The 16,335-nt window shown below is 39.9% G+C and overlaps 1 protein-coding gene across 3 annotated transcripts in view; it reads left to right on the top strand.

Annotated features, from left to right (window-relative positions):
- The first annotated feature begins 6,833 nt into the window (after window positions 1-6,833).
- HACE1 (HECT domain and ankyrin repeat containing E3 ubiquitin protein ligase 1) overlaps window positions 6,834-16,335 on the top strand; it is a 79,563-nt gene continuing 70,061 nt past the window's right edge. For 2 of the 3 annotated variants that reach the window (XM_037520157.2, XM_037520155.2), the window contains exons 1-4: window positions 6,834-6,941; window positions 13,454-13,508; window positions 14,726-14,815; window positions 16,056-16,160. In XM_037520157.2, coding sequence (XP_037376054.1) covers window positions 6,866-6,941; window positions 13,454-13,508; window positions 14,726-14,815; window positions 16,056-16,160 — 326 coding nt within the window. In that variant the 5' untranslated portion in view covers window positions 6,834-6,865. Of the gene's footprint in view, window positions 6,942-10,970; window positions 10,991-13,453; window positions 13,509-14,725; window positions 14,816-16,055; window positions 16,161-16,335 lie in introns of those variants that run through there. The other variant, XM_037520156.2, reaches the window with a different exon arrangement.

The following is a 16,335-nucleotide window of genomic DNA, read 5'->3' as shown; positions in this document are numbered from 1 at the left end:
TATTAAGTGTGGGTTAAATATTTAGGTCTTTTTAAAATTACTTTCTTTTAAAATTCCCTTTATTTTACTCAACACTTCATGTGCCAGTGCACACTTATAACTTTATATACATAATTATCATTGTAGTTGTCTGCATAGGATTTTTATTTTTGAATTGTCACAGGGAAAATCCTAAATATTAGAGACAACTTTATATCTTAAATAAGTTTGCCAAGGATAGTTGTGAAACTGTGGTTATTAATGCAAGATGATAATTTTATATATTTATTTTTGACAATCAAAACATAACCTTTAATTTTTTTTCTTTTCTTTTCCTCTGGCTTGACTTTATTTTTTTCATCTTTTTTCATTTTTTACATAATTGTTCATTTTTGAACAATATTTGCTTCCCCCCTCCCCCTCAGGTGTAGTCCCCACAGAGTTTTCTTCACCAATGCACCCGTGCACCATCACCTCAGTCCCCTGTGCTCCTCCCTCCCTCTGATCCCTCTCCAACCTCCTCCCCTGCAGTATGTCTCTGATTTATAATTGTCCATTTTTGCTTTGTTGTGTTTTGTACTGTTATTATTTTTTACACTGATGTCTTATGGGTTCCCCTATATTCCTGCTATAAGTGAAACCATCCGATTTTTTCTTTTTCTTTTGTTTTTAAGATTTATTTATTTATTTATACAAGAACTGGGGTACAGACCAGATGCGTGGGAGGGTGAGAGGATTCACCAGAGACAGAGTGGGAAACAGAATAGGCAGACTGAAGATACACTGCTGAGGGGAGCAGCGAGCAGGACAGGAGAGTTCTGCAGCACCGTGTGGGACCCTCCCCAGCTGGCCTGGATCCAACCGGTGCTGCAGAAGCTGCAGACAGCTTCACAGCACATCGCTTACCCCCTGTGCCAGCAGGGGAGGACCTTTTTCTTTTTTCTTTTTTTTTTTAAAAAAGATTTATTTATTTATGCATACAAGAGCTGGGGTACAGGCCAGAGGCACCGGGTGGGGGAGGTGAGAGGATTTACCAGAGACAGAGTGGGGAACAGAACAGGCAGATTGACCGAAGTACACTGCTAAGGGGAGCAGCGGGCGAGCCAAGAGAGATCTGCTGAGCCATGTGGGTTGCTCACTGGCTGGCTGGGAATAGAACTCTAGTGCTGCAGTGGCTGCGGATAGTTTCATAGGTTGCATCTTAACCCTTGCACCACCAGGGAAGCCCCGATATTTTTCTTTTTCCTTGTGGCTTATTTTGCTGAGCATAATTCCTTCTAGTTCCATCCACGTTGCTGCAAATGGCATGAGTTTATCTTTTTTGATTGCTGAATAATATTCCATAGTGTATATATGCCACATCTTCTTGATCCAGTCATCTATTTTTGGGCATTTGGGTTGTTTCCAGGTTTTATCTATTGTAAATAGTGCTGCAATAAACATAGGTGTACAGGTGTTCTTTTGAATCAATGTTTTTGTGTCCTTTGGGTAGATGCCTAGTAGTGGAATTGCCAGGTCCTATGGTAGCTTTATTTTTAGTAGACTGAGGAATCTCCAGACAGCTTTCCATAGTGGTTGGACCAGTTTGCACTCCCACCAGCAATGTAGGAGAGTTCCTTTTTCACCACATCCCCACCAACATTTGCTGTTGCTTGTTTTTTTGATATGTGCCATTCTTACTGGTGTAAGGTGATATTTCAATGTGGTTTTAATTTGCATTTCCCTGATTATCAGGGATGTTGAACAGTTTTTCATATGCCTGTTGGCCATTTGCATTTCCCATTTGGAGAAATGTCTTTTAAGTTCTTCTGCCCATTTCTTGACTGGATTGTTTATTTTGTTTTTGTTGAGTTCTGTGAGTTCTTTGTATATCTTTGTGATCAGCCCCTTATCAGTAGATCGGAATGCAAAGATTTTTTCCCAATCAGTGGGGTGTCTCTCTGTTTTGGTTAATGTCTCTTGTGCTGTGCATAAGCTTTTCAGTTAGATGTAATCCCAGATGTTTATGTTTTCCTTGACTTTCTTTGCTTTGGTTGATGAGTCTTTATTTTTTTATTTTATTTTATTTTTTTAAAGTTTTATTTACTTATGCATACAGGAACTGGGGAACAGGCCAGAAGTGTGGGGGGTGAGAGGATTCACCAGAGATAGAGTGGGGAACAGAACAGGCAGACTGACTGAAATACACTGCTGAGGGGAGCAGCGGGCGAGACAGGAGAGGTCTGCTTTGCCATGTGGTTTCTCCCTGGTTGGGATTGAACTCGTGCTGCAGAGGCTGTGGATTGCTTCATAGTGCGGTGCTTAACCCCATGTGCCACCCGGGAGTCCCAAGATGATAATTTTAAAGAGTAAATTTGAGAATAATGAATCAAAATAATGAATAATGAATCAAAATCCAAATGGTCACAAAGTCTTTTCTTTCTCTTCAGATAAAAATTATTATAAAGAGGAAGAAAGTATATGAGTAGAGAAAGTAACACTTTTATTTTAGGCAAGCAAAGTTGTCCATAAATTTATAATCACTGAAGTTGGGATACAGATAATAGAGAATTCCTTATATATTTCCTCTACTTTTGTGTAAGTTTGGAAAACTCCATAATAAAAACTTGTAAAAGTTGTTTTAAGAAAGAAGTTTAAAATAAAAAGGGGGAAAATTTATTTTTAAGTAATTGAAAACTAAGTAAAAGACATGAATAAAATTATACTATATCTACACAGTAAATTTCAGATACATATTAAAATTAATTTGACTGATTTATGTAAACATGCTTGTAATGTAATTTTGTCATAGTAACAGTTATTAAGCACAAAAGAAATTCAATCTAACCTTAGTTAAATCTTGCTCTATAATTCAGAAGTTTTGTTGTTGCTGTTTTTTTAAAAAATATTTATTTTATTTTATTTATACATATAAGAGCTGGGTTGTGGGCCAGAAGTGTGGGGGATGGTGAGAGGAGTCACCAGAGACAGAGTAGGGAGCAGAAGAGGCAGAGCTACTGAAATACACTGTTGAGCGGAGCAGTGGGCAAGACAGGAGAGCTCTGCTACGCTAAGTGGGTTAACTCCCTGGTGGGGGATCAAACTGGGGATAGCTTAATAGTGCTGAGACTTAACCAGTGGCGTACCAGGGAGGCCCTGTTTTGTTTTATTTTTTAACTGACAAGATTAATAATACAACTTGTGATTTTTTTTGGTAAAAACTTTAAAAATTACAGAGACATGTAAAGTATAAAGAGACACACATGGTTGTAACTTTTCTTCTCAATATAATGTTCCTCCTCAGAGTTAACATAAATATCAGGTTTGAGGGTATTATCCTTGTAAGCTTTTAAAAAATTAGTTAATATTGATGTGTAAATTTATAAATAGATAGTTTTGTCATGCATGTGCCATCATATTTATAATGTTTTTCTGCCAGTTGAGGTTTTTTTTGTGTGTGTTTTAAAGATTTGTTTATTTATGCATACAAGAGCTGGGGTAGAGGCCAGAGATGCCGGGTGGGGGTGCGGTTAGAGGATTCACCAGAGACAGAGGAGGGAACAGAACAGGCAGACTGATTGGAATACACTGCTGAGGGGAGCAGCAGGCGAGACAGAAGAGGTCTGCTGTGCCATGTGGGTAAGGGATGGAACTTGCGCTGTAGGAGCTGCTGATAGCTTCAAAGTGCTGTGCTTAACCCCTTGCGCCAACAGGGAGGCCCTGCCAATTGAGTTTTAAAGTTACTTTATTTGAGAGAGAGTAATAGTTATTAAACAGGAATTTACTCCTCTATTTAAAATACCTGTTTTACTTAGGATCAAGTCTATTGCCTTATTATTATAATGACATGCTTCTGAGACTTCCTGGTATAGACAACAAAGCAAAAGCAATTTCAAAGATAAAAATAAAACATTTACTAGCCATTATTACAACTCTTTTTGTAGGTGTTATTATTTGTTAACCTGAAACTACAAAACCTGACAGTTGTGATTTGGAAATACTTCTCTAATTTTCTGAGAGCCTTGCTACTGAGCCATAATTAAACTTATAGTCATGGTGGATTCTGCTGTGGTTCTATAATTACAGCCTCACATGCAGACAACTTCGTTCTGGGTCATTCATTTGCTCATGGCTGCCTGTCAGTTGCTCTCTGCTACTTATATTGAGCAGACAATTACTGTAATTATAGCATCTAATCACTGACAGGAACATAAATAATCATCCGATTTGCTTAACAATAGTGATAACACAAAGTCATTCCATGTCAGGGACTTGTCAAATGTTACCTGCTCTCTTAAGCCCAGAATTTTGCATTCATGTAAGTACCATCACCTCAAACATTACTGAGACAGATCAAATGACTGTATAATAAGATATTGACTTTTAAATAGTTTATGACATAAAGAATTTCTTTGTATATGAAATAGATAACTTTTTCTGCTTTGCCAGTACAAGTTGCTTCTGGGGCAATATTTGAATATTTTCTACTTGAAATCATTTATGTCCCTTCCACATGTAAGAGCAAATTTCTAGAATCAAATCTGCAGTGTGATTTTCATTAAGAGGCAATATGTCTTGTAGACGAGGAATTATAGTAGATAGGAGAGAGTAGTTAAGTACTGAGAAGTCTAGTTTTAGTTCTGCCATAAGAAGCTGTTTAGTTTTGGATAACTCATCTAATCTGCTTAGATCTCAGTTTCATTTTTCCAGTAGAATTCCCTTCCTTTTGGGGGGGTCTCCCTGGTGGCATGGGGGTTAAAGACAGCACTATCAAGCCAGCCACTGCAGCATGAGTTTGATCCCCAGCCAGCCAGGGAGTTGACCCACGCGGTGCAGCAGACCTCTTCTGTCTCTCGCTTCCACTGCTCCCTTTAACAGTGTATTTCAGATCTACTGATTGGCTCTCTACTCTCTCTGGTGAGTCCTCTCACACCCCTGCACCTCTGGCTTACACCCCAGTTTTTGTATTCATGAATAAATAAATCTTTAAAAACAAAAAGAACTCCCTTTTCTTCCCCCATTGATTTTTTCACTCTATCACCAAGTATTTATTGGAAATTCAAGGCAATGAGGATATTGAATCGCAAGACTACCTCAAAGAAATCATTTAGTAAGGTAGACCAACAGTATAATAGTCTAACACATGGTGATTAAGCTATAAAAAAAATGTGTAAAATTAGCTATGGGGTCACAAAGAGTGGACCCCAAACTCATCTAGAGGGTGATGTAAACTGAGTGTTAAAGGAAAAGTAAGGGTTACAAAGTAAATGAGGTCTCAAGGACATTCCAGGGAGAGGCAAAAGCACATGCATGGATGAATGTGTACGAGAGTACTATATATTTGGAAAACATGTATTTTCTCATAATTGCAGTGAAGTGTTCGGTGTTCATGGTAGAATTTTGAAAGATGAAGATCAAAATGGAATCCCAGAAAGGCCTTGTATTTTCTGCCTATAGTCTGAACTTTACTCCAAAGGTAATGAAGACTGCTTGACAGACTTTAAATAGCGCAAAGATATTTGTGTGATAGCAGTGTTGAAGATTGATTATAGGGTAAGGTTTGGCTTAGAAAAACCATGTAGAATATTACAGCAAATATCCATGGGGAAGTGATGGGATGCCTGATTGTAACCATGGTAATACAGATAGAGATTAAGAATAAATATAAGAAATGCTTAAGGTTGGGACTGTGAAACCTATTGGGTGTAAGGGTGAACTGTTTAAAGATGGTGCCATGATATCTGGTGTATGTATTTAGGTTGATATAAAGGGATAAGGAATACAGCAGGTAGAGCAGTAAGATTTTGAACATTTGTTGCTTTTGTGACTGCCCAGCATCTGAACTTTTTTTTTTGAGGGGGGTGGGGGAGACAACTCTCCATAATTTAAGTTTTAGCCAGAATCAGAGCCTGCTTCCCACTATTGAAGCTGAAAAGACAGACTTACTTCCTTAGTATCCTTTGCAGCTAGGTCATAAACACATGTTCTAGGCTAAAACGTTCAGACACTCCAATTTCAGGGTTTAAACTAGAAATTAGTGCTATAAAGAGTGGCCTCTCTAATTCATGCGTGGGGTGGCAGTAGCAGTAGTGGTTCTTCTGTGGGAGCCAGTGTTTTTACCAGCAGCTAACAGCTGACAGAACAGTATAACTAGGGTGCCTGGCATTCATTAACAGTCACACCAGACTCTGTGGAGTGATCCTGGTTGTAACCCTTGCTGTTATCCAGACTCCCTTCCATTTGCCTGCTTTGCAAGCATGACACTATGAGATTTATCTTCAATTTAAATCATGCTAAGTTTCTGATGCTGCACTACCAGGGAGGCCCCCAATAAATAAATCTTTAAAAAAAAAAAAAAGAACAATTGTGCATCCCCAATCTGCTATTGATATACAGGAGATTGACAGCATTGAAAAAAGCTGCTCCAGTACAACTTGAAAGGCTAGAGCAACCTGCGTGCACTCTCTCAAGAAGTCTCTCCAAGAACTTAGGGATACGTTCAGTCTGCGCATTGCTTGCGGCACACACCTTTCCTCCACTCCACCGCCCGCCCACTCTCTCCTGGGCCGAGGCGTGGCCCGGGGCTCAGCCCCCGTAGCTCCGCCCCGGGCGCGCGGCTCAGCCGGCGGGGAACTACAGTTCCCAGAAGGCCCTGCGAGTCCGGCAGGGACGCGGCAGCGGCGGCAGGAAGGGCGCGAGCGGAGGTGTTGGCGGGCGCCCCTTCTGTAGTCGGTCCGGCAGCGGCCAGCCAGTGGGCGGAGGACGCCGCCCAGAACGGCCCCCGCAGCCCCAGGAGCGGGCTGGGGCGAGCGCACGTCCCCGCCCACGGGAGGGGCCTGAGGCGGGATGTAGGGCGCCGGCGCGGAGGCCGCGGGCGCGGTGGGGCAGCACGGAGGGCGCCCGGAGGATGGAGAGAGCGATGGAGCAGCTCAACCGCCTGACGCGCTCTCTGCGCCGCGCGCGCACTGTGGAGCTGCCCGACGGTGAGCGGGACCCGGGGGCTGGCGGCCCCGGGGGTGGCCCGCGGGGTGGGGGCGGGGCTCGGCCGGGGCTCGGTCTGGTGGGTAACCAACCCCAAACTGAGCAAACGCCCGCTCTTACTTTCTTAAACCGGGAGGGGGGGCCTGGCCGCAACCCCTGGCTGCAGCTTCAGCCCAGGCAGGTGGGGGTCAGTTTGAGGGAGGGGCTTGGCCAGTGAGTCCTGCTGCTGGAACAATCAGATCAGACCGAATCCTTTAGGGGTCTGGGTGAAGGGGCAGAAGTATTGGCCGGGGTGGGGTGGGGGGTGGGGGGGCGGAGACCCAGCTTCAAGAAAACATTAGAGTTGTGGGCCTTGTTATGTTTGTTGTTAACTGGGACTGGAAAGATGCTCCCCAAATAGTATTGTTTACTTTAAGCTTTCGAAATGTAGAACATTATTGTAATTTGACAATAAACAGGTAGAGAAGAGGTGTCACATAGCAAACATAGCAAACTCTTAAAGTACTGGGGGCATAGATAATGTATGCATATATATGTGTGTGTTTATGTGTAAACATGCACTTTAATATACATGTCTTCCTTTATTCTTCATCTGTTCATCAGAAGTGGGAGGGGGTGGGGAGTTTCTACAAGGCATGGTCCCTGCTTCAGGAATTTTAGTTCAGTGTGTCAGGGTTCCTTCAGGACAGGTGAAACACAGAAACACAGGTGATAGACAAGGTGTGATAAACAAGGTTTTGTTTTCAGTTTTAGTAACTCAGACTTCTTTTTTTTTTTTTTTTTTTATAGAGGCATGTTTTTATTTATTTATTTATTTGTTTGTTTTGTTTTTTGTTTATACATGCACTGGGTACAGTCAGAAGCGTGGGAGGGTGAGAGAATTCACCAGAGCCAGAGCGGGGAGCAGAGCAGGCAGAAGGACCGAAGCACACTGCTGAGGGGAGCAGCGGGCGGCAGGAGAGGTCTGCGCGCCATGTGGGACCCTCCTCCGGTGGCCGGGGAGCAGCCGGGGAGCAGCCGGGGATCGAACCGGCGCTGCAGAGGCCGCGGGCAGCTTCGCAACCCAGCGCTCAACCGCTGCGCCACCGGGGAGGCCCAGTAACTCAGACTTCTTAACAATGGCAGTGGGTAATGGCGGTGGAGGCTCCCTCCCTCTAGGGCTTTTTTTTTTTTTTTTAGAGGCATGTTTTTTTTAATTTATTCATTTATTTGTTTGTTTGTTTTGTTTATACATGCACTGGGTACAGTCAGAAGCGCGGGAGGGTGAGAGAATTCACCAGAGCCAGAGCTTGGAGCAGAACAGGCAGAAGGACCGAAGTACACTGCTGAGGGGAGCAGCGGGCGGCAGGAGAGCTCTGCGCGCCATGTGGGATCCTCACCCGGTGGCCGGGGAGCAGCCGGGATCGAACCGGCGCCGCAGAGGCCGCGGGCAGCTTCGCAACCCAGCGCTCAACCACTGCGCCACCGGGGAGGTCCCCCCCCCCAACTCTAGGGCTATTGGTTCTGTATGCCCAAGTGATAGAAAGATTAGAAGGGAATTATAGGGTGGAGAATTTTGTTTTTTATTTATTTTTAATTTTTTTTAAAGATATATTTATTTTTTATACAAGAATCAGGGTACAGGCCAAATGCGCGGGAGGGTGAGAGGATTCACCAGAGACAGAGCAGGGAACAGAACCGGCAGACTGACGAAATGCACTGCGGGGAGCAGCGGGTGATACAAGAGAGGTCTACCTCTCCATGTGGAATTCTCCCTGGCGGGATGGGATCAAACCCGCGCTGCAGAGGCTCGGACAGCTTCAAAGTGCGGCACTCAACCACCTGGCCACCAGGGAGGCCCTGAATTTTGTTTTTTAAAATATACCTAATGATTGTAGAACTTTATAGGGATACATGTAACAAATGCTGAATCTAATTTTTGTTTCGTAATAGATTGTTAGGAGAGCAGCATTATACTTCTTTAAGTCTTAGTCTGCCTCTGTAGATGCTACTTTAGGATTAGTAGGTAGAAGAATTATAAATCTAATTTTGTGAACATTTTTAAGGCTCTTTGAGTATCCACTTATTCTTTTACATTCTTACATACTGTTTGGAAAGTTTTACCAACAAACTTGCGAGTCTGAAATCTAGGGTCATTGCAAATAAAACTTATGCTCATGTTCCTTGGTAAAAGTGACGTCTTGTTTATGTTTGTTTTTCTTTGTGAATTTGCTTATCTTTACCTTTGTCCCTAATTTCTGATGAATCCTTGAATTCTTTCAGTTTGGCTTTTTCATGTGTATTTGTAGAACATTCTAATAATAAAATTGTAGATTATTTTGCTAGCATTTGAAGGTCTGAACAGAAGTTCTGAGATCTCTGAATTTAGGAAATAGTCAGATATTATGTCTGTTTAGAATTCAGAAATTAATAAGCATCTATTTGTGGGTCTCCATGGTGGTGCAGGGGATTAAAGTCTCAGCACTATCAAGCTATCGCCAGCCACTGTGGCATGAGTTCAGGCCCCAGCCAGGGAGCTACCCACATGGCACAGCAGACCTCTCCTGTCTCACCTGCTCTTCTCAGCAGTGTATATATGTAGATCTGCCTGTTCTCCCCACTCTGTCCCTAGTTAAACCTCTCACCCCCACACCTCTGGCTTGTACCACCGTTCTTCTATGTAAAAATAAATAAAATCTTAAAAAAAAAAAAGCATATAATTGTAACAAACTACTTAAGGTTAGAAAGCTTTTATTCTAAAATTTACTTTGTTCCATAGGATTAAACTGCACATTACTTGAGTTAGTTAATTGAATGCTGAGAGGACACATTTATGTGTTCTTGGGTTATGAAAATCTAAGTATTAATTACTAAGTTATGGTGTGCAGGTTGTGAGTCAAGCTAGGCAGGGTTAACAGGAATTCCCTTGGGGAAAGGAAAAGAAGGGAAAGAAGTTAAATTGGTATATGGATTCTCAGTGAACTTTAAAAAAAGTGGATTTATACTCTCATATAGAAAAAAAATAGCTTTAAACTACTGCATTCACAGCGAAATAGTTTAACAGAATAATGGAACTTGATTTTAGCATATGTTTGAAAGGTGATTAGAATTAAGTATCAGTTTTTAAAACAATGCTCTCATTTAAATGTTTGAGGAAAAATTGCACATAATATAATGAATCTGAGCTCCTTAAGATTTGCCTTTTAGTTGTTGAGTGCTGAAACTTTATTAATAAAAATGACATAGCTGATATAGTGAGAGATTTAAGCTTCTTATCTCTGAAAACTTTATTTAAATACCTAGTGCAAGGCCTTCCCGGTGGTGCAGGAGGTTGAGCACTGCACTGTGAAGCTGTCCACAGCCTCTGCAGTGCAGGTTCAATCCCCACCTGCTGGTGAGAATCCCACATGGTGAAGCAGACTTCCGTCTCGCCTGCTGCTCCCCTTAGCAGTATATTCAGTCAGTCTGCCTGTTCTGTTCCCCGCTCCGTCTCTGGTGAATCCTCTCACCCTCCCACACCTCTGGCCTGTACCCTGGTTCTTGTATAAATAAATAAATCTTAAAAAAAAAAAAATACCTAGTGCTCAGGTTTTTTCATGAGTGCAGAGGAAGTACCTAACAACAAATTTTATTCTCTTTTTTCTTATTTTATTATTTTCCTGGATAGTCTCCTTCCAGCATATGGTTATATTTATTTCTTCATACTTTTAACATATGTGAGCTATATTTTTGTAAGTTTAGTATGACTTTATTTTATTTTATTTTTTTGATTTATTTATTTATTTTTTATTTATTTATTTTATTTATTTATTTGTACAAGCACTGGGTACAGTCAGAAGCGCGGGAGGGTGAGAGAATTCACCAGAGCCAGAGCAGGGAGCAGAGCAGGCAGAAGGACCAAGTACACTGCTGAGGGGAGCAGTGGGCGGCAGGAGAGGTCTGCGCGCCATGTGGGACCCTCCTCCGGTGGCCGGGGCACAGCCGGGGATCAAACCGGCGCCGCAGAGGCTGCGGTCAGCTTCGCAACCCAGCGCTCAACCGCTGCGCCACCGGGGAGGCCCTGACTTTAAAAGTAAGATCTACACCTAAGTTTTATCTAACTAAACATTTTATAGTTATCATTAAAGCCCATGAAAACCATATAGTGATCACTTAAAATTAGTGTTATCTGATTTATAGTCACAAATACGGGAATTTCCTGTTTATGACTTTGTTTATTGTGTACTGACTTAATTGAAATTGTCATAGTTCAGAAATTCAAATTTTAACTGGGTGTGTATTATATGAGACATGATGAAAGTTGCCAGGCCAAGGGAGGTTTAGTGTAATATTTTTCAGCTCCTAGTGCTGACTCACTGGTAGTTTATGAGAACAATTTAGTGATTAAAATAGAAGACTATAAAACAAACTAGGGTGTATTGCACATACTAAAAATAAGTGTTACAGACCTTTTGGTTGCTGTATATGGTGTGTTTTTATAAGCTTTTCGTTGGAGGACTCTGGAATCAGCCAAGTTTTAATTCCAGTTTAATCACTTAATGCTGCCCTCTTCCAGCTTGAACTTAGCCTCCTGCTTCATTTTTCTCATTTGTGAAGTGTGGGATATTAGCAATACTTCCTTCATAAAGTCGTTTGAAGGGAAAAAGAGATGATGCATGGGTAATATTTAGAATAGTTCCTTTGTGAATGGTTTAAAGCATCTTGACTATCGTTAATAGAATCCTTTGGTATTTTTTTTTTTAAGATTTATTTATTTTTGTACAAGAACTGGGGTACAGGCCAGAGACACGGGAGGGTGAGAGGATTCACCAGAGACAATGGGGAGCAGAACAGGCAGACGGACCAAAATACACTGCTGAGGGGAGCAGCAGGCGAGACAGGAGAGGTCTGCCGCGCCATGTGGGTTTCTCCCTGGCTGGCCGGAACCGAACCCGCGCTGCAGAGGCTGCAGAGAGCTTCACAGCGCTGTGCTCAACCTGCTGCGCCACCAGGGAGGCCCTCCTTTGGTGTTATTTTAGTAGTGAAAGAATAGTTGCATCTGAATACAGAACTTTGGAATGTTGACTAGGATTAAATTGCTTTTCATGCATGTACTCAAAAATAGTAAAATTATGAACAAATTGTGAGAAATAGTAATAACTTTTCTCTAAATACTTCAGCATATATTTCTAAATATATAAAATACATCCCTTCATATGTAATTACATACGGTTATGAGAGCTAACACAATGAACAGCAATTTCTGTCATCAAATACCCAGTCCATGTTCAGTTTTCCCCTCTCAGATATCATAGTACAGATATCAAAACTAAGGAATTAACATTGGCATAGTATTTCCTGGATTACAGATCTTGTGGAATTTCATGAGTTTTTCCTCTAATGTCTTTTTTAAAATTTTAGGATGCTAGCTAGAATACCACATTGTGTTTAGTTGTCTTGTTTCCTCAGGCTCCCTAAAATTGTGGTAGTTCTTCATTCTTGCCATGTTTTTAATAATTTTGAGAATTTTCTTGTAGGAGGTCTGCACACGTATTTGGTGAAATTCTCTTTAATTTGTATTTCTTTGATGTTGTCTCATAAGTAGATTGAAGTTGTACATTTTTGTCAAGAATACCACAAAAATGATGTACCCTTCTCATTGGATTATATCAGGGACTACTTAGTATTTGTCTGTATTATTTCTGATGATAATAGTCTTTATTATTTGCTTTGCTGTTAATCAGTTTTTGGGAAAGATACTTTGATACTATGCAAATTCTTTCTCCCCAAACTTTAGCTCATTAATTTTAGCATTGGTAATAAATTTTTAAGAGCTAATTTGGAGTTGTCGGGGTTACTTCTGTGTAAATAACTTTTTGAAAAACATAACCCTCTAAAATTCATTGAATTGAGAAATAAATGACCATTACTATTACTGGTAATTCATAAAAGAAAATTCAAATACCATCTGGGATTACATGAGTATAATATGGCATCATAGATGTTGTTGACTTTAAACCTTTTCTTTTGGATCTTGTTTCTATGAATTTATTCTATAAAAGATATAAGTAAGAATAATGTTTTAATGCTGTTTCATGAAAGTTTTAATAATTTCTTTTGTGATATTGGCAAGAAACATGTACTCTATGTATAATAATTTGAAATTATTTTAGCATACATATTTAATATACATCTAAATTTAACATTCTCCCAAACTGTATGTAAATATGATAACACTTGAAGTTTACAGACGTCTCTTTGGAAGTAAAAGAAATTTCAGTTGTTACAGCTACAAAAAAATACTAGGTCTCTAATTTTCCTTTCAAATCCAGAAGCTAAGCACTTTTGTGGCTATGAAGATGAGATAACCAGTAGAGAGAATAAGAAATTCTGTAGTATTGCAAATTTTACAAAACCTCTGGAATTCTATTTTATCATAAACCTCTTTCTACCCTCCTCGATTTTTATGTGGAGTTAAGAAAACTAGTTGTAAGAATCACTTCTTGAAAAACATAGGAGATAAAGTTTTTTTTTTAATTTTTTTTTTTTAACTCAGATAATGAAACTGCTGTTTATACATTAATGCCAATGGTTATGGCGGATCAACACAGGTAAGTGCCTATTTCACAAACTTACAATTTTGGAGAAGTTTAAACTTAACTAAATGTGTGTACACACACACATACACACATGTGCGCGCACACACAGAGCTTGGACATAGATGTTATCCAGACTTAAGTTATAGAACTTCTAATTTTTGGTCTGTGAAATAAGAAACAAGATTTTCCATACTCTGCAACAACTGTAAAGTTCTACGGTGAGAGATTTTCAAAGTGAATAATCAGATATTAATAAGTATTTGAGTGGTCACTGACAGAAAAAAACATTGTGGTGGTTTGTGGTGGTTTCTGTTAGAGGTCACTAATCTTTTTTTTTTTTTTTTAATATTTATTTATTTATACAAGCACTGGGTACAGTCAGAAGCGCGGGAGGGTGAGAGAATTCACCAGAGCCAGAGGGGAGAGCAGAGCAGGCAGACTGATGAAGTATACTGCTGAGGGGAGCAGTGGACGTGGCAGGAGAGGTCTGTGCGCCATGTGGGACCCTTGCCGGGCGGCCAGGAATCGAACCAGTGCTGCAGAGGCTGCAGCAGCTTTCGCGGCCCAGCGCTCAACCGCTGCACCACCAGGGGAGGCCCCGAGGTCACTAATCTTTATAGCAAAAGGTTATAGAAGGTTAGGGCTGAAGGGCAACTTATTTCCCTACTTTGATATTCTTCTATAGGGCACAATGAGGTACAGTTATGTGGCTGTTTGATAAAATGTTTATACTAGTACAGGACAGATAATTCGGCAGTTGTATAATAAAAAGAAAGTAAAACAAGTTTAAATATAAATTATTTTGTTGCTTTAAACTTTCTGGCTCATATAATTAAAACATGTTTTTGTTTGATTTTCCTATTTGGTCAAAATTAATATAGTCTCAGCTTTCTGTAATGGATATAGCCTGTCTTTTTCTTTTTGTTTCTTAAGAATCTCGGGGGAAGTTGAAGTTAATTTGATCAATTAGGTTCTCTCAGAGCAGGTGATAGCACTTTAGAGTAGCAGATGAGGAAATCTTCAGTATCAGTTGATTGATTAGGGCAGTTGGGTTTTCAACATCCAACATCCAACATCCATCCTACTGTACTGAGAGACTATTGTCTTGTTTTTGGTTGATGTGGTACAGAATCTCCTGAATTATTGGTAAGAGTCACTGAAATATTAACTTGAGTTATGTTTATAAGATTTTTTTTAACATACTGATTTTTAATTTTCCTTTGATGTAGGTCTGTTTCTGAACTACTATCAAATTCAAAATTTGATGTCAATTATGCATTTGGACGTGTGAAAAGAAGTTTGCTTCACATTGCGGCAAAGTAAGACTAAAGATATTTTAGATTGAATTCTGATATAGCGTTTTGATTGGTAAGCTTTGAATCGTATTGACTCATAGCTGATATAGAAAGTTAACAGTTAAGCTAAGTGGTTCTTTATCCTACTTAGCAGGTAGTATGCTATGCTTGGCTTCTTTCTCTACATAAATTGGATTCAAGTCTCATATTCTAGCTTGTTCTAGATCAGATTAGAGGAGGTTAAGCATGGGGATTGTCTTAAGAGAGTATGTTCACCAAAATTTAATATTAGACTTTATATGTTATCTGCTTGTGAAGTCACTGCCTTAACATTTTTATCCACAATTTTCTGGTGTATTATTAATCAGTAAGTTGATATCTGGCCTCTTTTTAGGATCGAAGTAGCTGTATGAATCTTTCATAATAAATTTGATTTCTGGAAGGCCAGAAAGTTGCGAGTACTAGTTTCTACTATGTTCTTTTTTTTTTTAAAGTTTTTTATTTTTTAAATTTTTACTTACTTATTTTTATTACTTTTACATAGAAGGTCTGGGGTGTAGGCCAGCGGTGCAGGGGTGAGAGAATTCACCAGAGACAGGGGGGGAGCAGAACAGGCAGATTTACTGAAATACACTGCTAAGAGGAGCAGCAGATGAGAGAGGAGAGGTCTGTTGTGCTGTACGTGTGTTAGCTCTCTGGCCGGGGATTGAACTCAGGCCTTAGCGGTGATAGCGCTGAGACTTAACCCCTAGGCTATCAGGGAGACTCCAAGTTTCTATTATTACTAATACTTAATAGCTATATCCATAGAACATACCATCTTAAAAGTAGAGATATTTACTGTTTGCAACAGAAGTTATATCAAATTATAGGTTAACATGGACCTCAAAGGTTGGATTCTGTATCCAACCTTAGGAAAAATTTTTACCATATGAGGATTAAAGTGAAACCAAAAGATAGGAACCATAGTGATGGCTAGGTTGGACAGGAACAAGACATGCCCTTTGATCCTATCCATTGTGTTTGATTTCCTGATTTAGCATATGAATCAGTTTGTCTCCTGTTCTAGTTAGGTAACACTGTGCTGATTAAGTAATTGTTTTTATAATCATTGACTACATTAGGTATGTTGTAGGGTGTCATACCTCAGGTCTTAAAAGTTAATCTTCATAACTCAAAATAAGTCTTTCTTTGTTTTTTAATTAAGCTATGTTAGCTATGGCTGTTTGTTGACTGTATCTGAACTTTTAAACTATTGTTTTAGTTGTGGATCGGTTGAATGCTTGGTTCTGCTGTTAAAGAAAGGAGCAAATCCTAACTATCAAGATATTTCAGGCTGTACACCCCTTCATTTGGCAGCTAGAAATGGGTAAATATTTTATTTCCTTAAGTAAATTAAATTGTATTATTCTGACTAACAGTATTTCAGGTATCCTTGATTTGAGGATTTCCATTCTCCACATTTACTTTGGAGATAGGCTTTAATGTCATTATATTCAATTCCAAATAACTATCATGTTTAATAACTTATTTACTAATATTTT

This window comes from Talpa occidentalis, unplaced genomic scaffold (genome assembly GCF_014898055.3).
Source record: "Talpa occidentalis isolate TD23 unplaced genomic scaffold, MPIMG_talOcc4v2.1 talOcc4.2, whole genome shotgun sequence".
Lineage (NCBI taxonomy): Eukaryota > Metazoa > Chordata > Mammalia > Eulipotyphla > Talpidae > Talpa > Talpa occidentalis.
Note: the sequence above shows the minus strand (reverse complement) of the source record. Positions and strands in the feature narration are given on the sequence as shown.